General features: G+C 43.6%; 1 protein-coding gene across 1 annotated transcript; it reads right to left on the bottom strand.

Moving 5' to 3' along the window:
• Window positions 1–1,673: 1,673 nt before the first annotated feature.
• On the bottom strand, window positions 1,674–3,991 carry LOC119324664. Its single transcript, XM_037598440.1, has 4 exons — window positions 3,377–3,991; window positions 3,161–3,278; window positions 2,834–3,018; window positions 1,674–2,371 (listed from the first exon to the last, which is right to left on the bottom strand). Exons 1-4 carry the CDS (start codon window positions 3,389–3,391, stop codon window positions 2,162–2,164), a joined length of 528 nt encoding a protein of 175 aa, XP_037454337.1. The 5' UTR covers window positions 3,392–3,991; the 3' UTR covers window positions 1,674–2,161.
• Window positions 3,992–4,765: the final 774 nt, after the last annotated feature.

Genomic DNA, 4,765 nt, shown 5'->3' with positions numbered 1-4,765 from the left:
TGCACACGCCTCGTCTTCTTGCCCCATCTGCATCCCCGGGAGGCTTGCAGGTCTCGTCTTCTCGCCCCATCTGCTCATTCACAAGTAAGTGCTCTCCTATTTATTCTGAAAGTGCAAATGAGCACGGTGGTATGCTAAGGTACTCGTTTTTGTTAAAACAAGACATGAGCTCACCGCAGGCCCGCGTGGCAGAGAGACAGAACCACAAGTGCCCTCAGCGCTCTGCATGTTAGCCCGGCATAAACTTGAAGAAGATGCGAGACGAGACGAGGACGAGACCACTGGACATGACGAGCCAACAAGATTGCCAGGTGTAGTGAGAGAGTGTGGTGTGTAGACGGGGGAGTCACGGTCACGACCAGCGGGTCAACGTGCTACTTAGTATAAAGTTGGGTCATCTATTCTGGAACGGAGGGAGTACGTGTCTTGCCGCGTGAGATAGATGCAGTACTGGATAGATGGGTGCATGTTCCGTCGCCTTAACAACTTGACTTGGCACTACAGCACACACTGGAAAGTGCAAAAGACCCCGGCTCATGTTGTGTTTTAGTAAATCCGAGAAAAAGAGACCCCAGCCCAGTGACTGGGGTTTGGCGAGGCGATCGAGCCTTGCATGTGCTTCACCGCGTGAGGATACACCACCCCACATCACATTGCGTCGCATGCATGTTCCAGTTCCTAGCTCTAAAAGTGCATCACGTACATGCAGTGCCGGAACGAATGAGCCGGAACTAGCCTGAAAGGTTCAGTTGGAGAAATTGTCACAATCATGCAGTGCATCACGTACATCGGATGGCTCATAGCTGGTGTGGCGACCTACTAGCCTCCTGCTTGGCTCGTAGCAGTTGAGAAATGGAGGTGAAGACGAAACATGGTGTGCGGTGTTACTCTGGGTGTGGGCGTTTGAGCACAGACAACATCGATTAGAAGAAATTAGTAGCCCTCAGCAGCGCACCTGCCTAATTCAGTGCAATGTGTACATTCAGTTTCAGTGCCCCATGCATCTAAGGAAGAACACTGCATGGACAGGACCGGAACGAAATGCTCTACCGATTTAACAGCAGCCAATCTGACTCGAGTCATTCTCAATCTGACTTCACATAATCAGTACTTCCTCTGTAAACAAATATAAGAGCGTTTACATCACTACTTTAGTGATCTAAACACTCTTATATTTCTTTACGGAGGGAGTAGTAACTAACAAAAGAAAAGAACAACATAAAATACTGGAAACAAGGCAATGCAATGAAATGCAGGTTTAAACTTGTACAAGTAATTTGAAAATGCAGGCTTTTATCTGGAAACACACAATTTTCAAAAACAAAGATGAATAGAAGTCAGTAGTTTGCCATGCAACAAGCAGTAGTAAGCTTCTGTTTGCGCCCTCACTCTCTTTTTTGCAGTTTAACAGCACATTGACCATGATGAGTTTAACAGGTGCATTTTTTGGATCTCCAACAATTTTTTAACACATGCTTAGTTAACACACGCACTGCACAGAAGAGAAACAAATAATGTCATGGTTTGTCCACAAATATTTTCATTAGCATCACCAGTTGTTAATGGAAGAGCATGGCCCTTGTTTCGTTTCATGGAGCCTGGTTCCATCATTCAAACAAATATCTCTGCTGTAAATCTTCAACAGATACTTAAAATAAGAATGAAAACCAGCATGCATCCAAAGATCAATGACATTTTTTATTGATAATTTAGGGCCTTGGACCAAATTTACTTGCCCAACTCATCACAGCAATAAAACAGAGCAGCAGCAAAGACTCCCCACTAACTCCAGCCAGCCCATTAACACATAGGACTTGAGATTCCATGCCCAGTTCCTACACTCCTCCCCTGGATTCCTATGTACTACTGCACAACATGACAATCTAACCCGCTTTTATACAAGCAATGCTGATGAAACTTGGGATTCCATGCCCAGTTCCTACACCTCTCCCCTGGATTCCTATCTACTGCACAACATCACGAATGAACAACGAAGCAAAAGAGAGCATGCCCGTGTCATTAAGCCACGGATAGAAACAAGGAACACATCGGTTAAAGCTCTTGGCGGAAAATGCTTGAGCAACAAAAAACTCAGCTAGCACAAAGCGAAGGTGATGACAGAGTGCAGCAGCGTCTGCTGGTTGTGCTGTTGAACAAGCTTTCAGAGATCGTACACCGCCATTGTCCCCTCGATGTCAGACGCGGCCCACACGCCGAGTGGGCCGGGCAGAGGTAGCGACCAACGGTAAGCGCATCTCTGGGAAGGCACGGTCTGGCTCCTCCATGCCTCGGGAACTGGCGGTGCGCTCAGCGTAACAGGTGTTACTGGGCTTTCTTCTGATGTGTCCAAAGCGAATAAGCCCGAAGTAGCCTGAAAGGTTCAGTTGGAGATATTGAGATGATCATGCAGTGCATCGTACATCAGCTGCTTCATAGCTGGTGACCTACTAGCTTCCTACTTGGCGCGTAGCAGTTGAGAAATGAAGGTAAATACGAACATGATGTGTGTGTGTTTGGCCACAAACAACATCGATTACAAGAAATGGGTAGCTCAGCAGGTCACCTACCTAATTTGGTGCAATGTGTACATTCTGTGTCCTAACTCCTATGTACCTCCTGTTTCAAAAAAAAAAGCTCCTATGTACCTATTGTTTACCCAGCGAAAGATGAACATGAAGGAATAATTGCATCAATAGGACCAAAATGAATGCTAGACCGGTTTAACAACAGCCAGCTCTGTATTTCCTACCACCATCATTTGACTATAGTATGATTTATTTTAGCATTGTAATTTTGATGGACAATAGACTTATTAGCCTGAAAACAATGGTACCTGGCCAAAGCGGTTCTTGGTTTCCCGAGAAGCTGCAGTTTCTCCTTCAGATACGGTTCTTTCGGTTTCTATCTTCACATGCTTCTGCGTTAGTTCATGCAGCAAGCAGCAGAGCTTCTCTGGGTCCATTCTCCCAACCACTATCACCTCTGCCGTCTCCACCACCAGGTCAGCCCTCTCCACCCCTTCATAACCATGAAGGCCAAAATTTAGATCATTCACAAAGGCAGTGCAACAGAAGACATGTGCAATAATCACACATAAAAACAGATGTATACTATCAGTCTATCACAAAGAGATGCTCATTTAAGCAACGTGCATATGTACCTTCTGAAAGGGCGATCTCTTTCACCCCGTCGTTGATCTTCTTGATGCAACCATTGCACTGGCAGTGCATGCTGACTTTCAGAACATAAGTCTTTGACATGTTGTTCTCGTATTGTTCCTGTCACAAATTCATAAGAACACCTCAACCTCAAAACAATATGAAGAACTACTTCTACCATGGATCTGTATATACGTTTAGATGCTTGAAAAACATACCTTTGCCATGATCATTTAGACCTTGTCTTAAGCCTGGTCGTGATATTTGATTCTCCAGAAAGAGTGTGATTGTAGTATGATATACAGAGAGCACAAACAAAAAGGTAGCTATTGTTGTGGTTGGTCATCACCTTCTTGACATTCTTGTGGGTGAAAAGGAGAGCTTCCAATAAGAAATTAGTTCGAGTCAATCTGACTTCAGATTATCAGTAGTAGCGAAAAAAGAACAACATCAATATTGAAAAAAAAGGCAACGCAATAAAATGCAGGTCTAAAATTGTAGAAGTAATTTGAAAATACAGGTTTTTATTTGGAAACACATAAAATTTAAAAAAAGATTAAGAAAAGTCAGTAGTTTGCCATTGCAGCAAGCAGTTGTGAGCTTCTCTCAGTGTTTTCTTTTATTTTTTCTGCAGTTTAACAACACATTGACCATGGAGTGTTCAGATATTATTCTGACAGAGTTAGGTCAGCTGTCAATCTGCAATAAATTGTGAGTTGTTGGTTTTGATCAACTCATTTATGTTTGACAGGTGGATTGTTTTGGATCTCCAACATTTTGAACTCATTATTAGTTTACGCATGTACTGCACAGAAAAGAACAAAAAAGAAAGAGAGGCTTGCCTGCAATTTGTGAACATAGCGGCCATAGTTTGTCCAGAATATTTGCATTAGCATCACCAGTTGTCCATGCAAGAGCATGACCCTTGTTTCATTTGATGGAGCCTGGTTCCATCACTCAAACATATACCTCTGCTGTAAATCTTCACAGATACTTGAAAGAAGAATGACAACCAGCATGCATCCGAAGATCACTGACAATTTTTATTGGCATTTAGGGCCTTAGAATAAATTTAGCAATCCAAAGGCTACAGAAACCATCTCACTATGTTGGGAGCAGTCTTTTCCCCACTCATATTGTGTCTGAAAAAACTACACTGCTACTTTGTACGCTTATGCTTAGGTTTGAGGCCTATAACCTTTCTCACCATTGCAGCCCTTTTCTGTTTCCTTCCATCTGAAAATATGTCAGACAAGACGAGGCTTTCAGTTTCAGGTTTGTAGCTAGGATCAAACCGAAGAAGTTCCTCCTCTGCAAGTTCTCCAATCCTCATATTTCCACGGATCTCACATTCTCTCCTAAGAGAAGCCCAGACCACACTATTTGCTTTGAAAGGCATGTTCTGGATAAAACGGTAAGCATCGTCAAGCCGCCCATCTCTTGCTAGGAGATCAGCCATGCAAGCATAATGCTTAATATCTTGTTCTACACCATACTTGCCCACCATCGAATTAAAGATCTCAAACCCTTGTGCCACTAAGCCACCACGGCTGCATGCACACAAAACTGCTGTGAAAGTGATCTTATCAGGATGGAGCCCGAGCGAT

Source organism: Triticum dicoccoides, chromosome 6B (genome assembly GCF_002162155.2).
Source record: "Triticum dicoccoides isolate Atlit2015 ecotype Zavitan chromosome 6B, WEW_v2.0, whole genome shotgun sequence".
Taxonomy (NCBI): Eukaryota; Viridiplantae; Streptophyta; class Magnoliopsida; order Poales; family Poaceae; genus Triticum; species Triticum dicoccoides.
The sequence above is the reverse complement of the archived record's forward strand: the minus strand, read 5'-3'. Positions and strand labels throughout refer to the sequence as shown.

Coding starts and splice junctions, on each gene's coding strand:
- LOC119324664 (XM_037598440.1), bottom strand. Junction 3,019..3,160: donor AGAGATCGCCCTTTCAGAAG/GTACATATGCAC, acceptor ATGGTTATGAAG/GGGTGGAGAGGGCTGACCTG. Junction 2,372..2,833: donor CCAAGAACCGCTTTGGCCAG/GTACCATTGTTT, acceptor TGAACCTTTCAG/GCTACTTCGGGCTTATTCGC.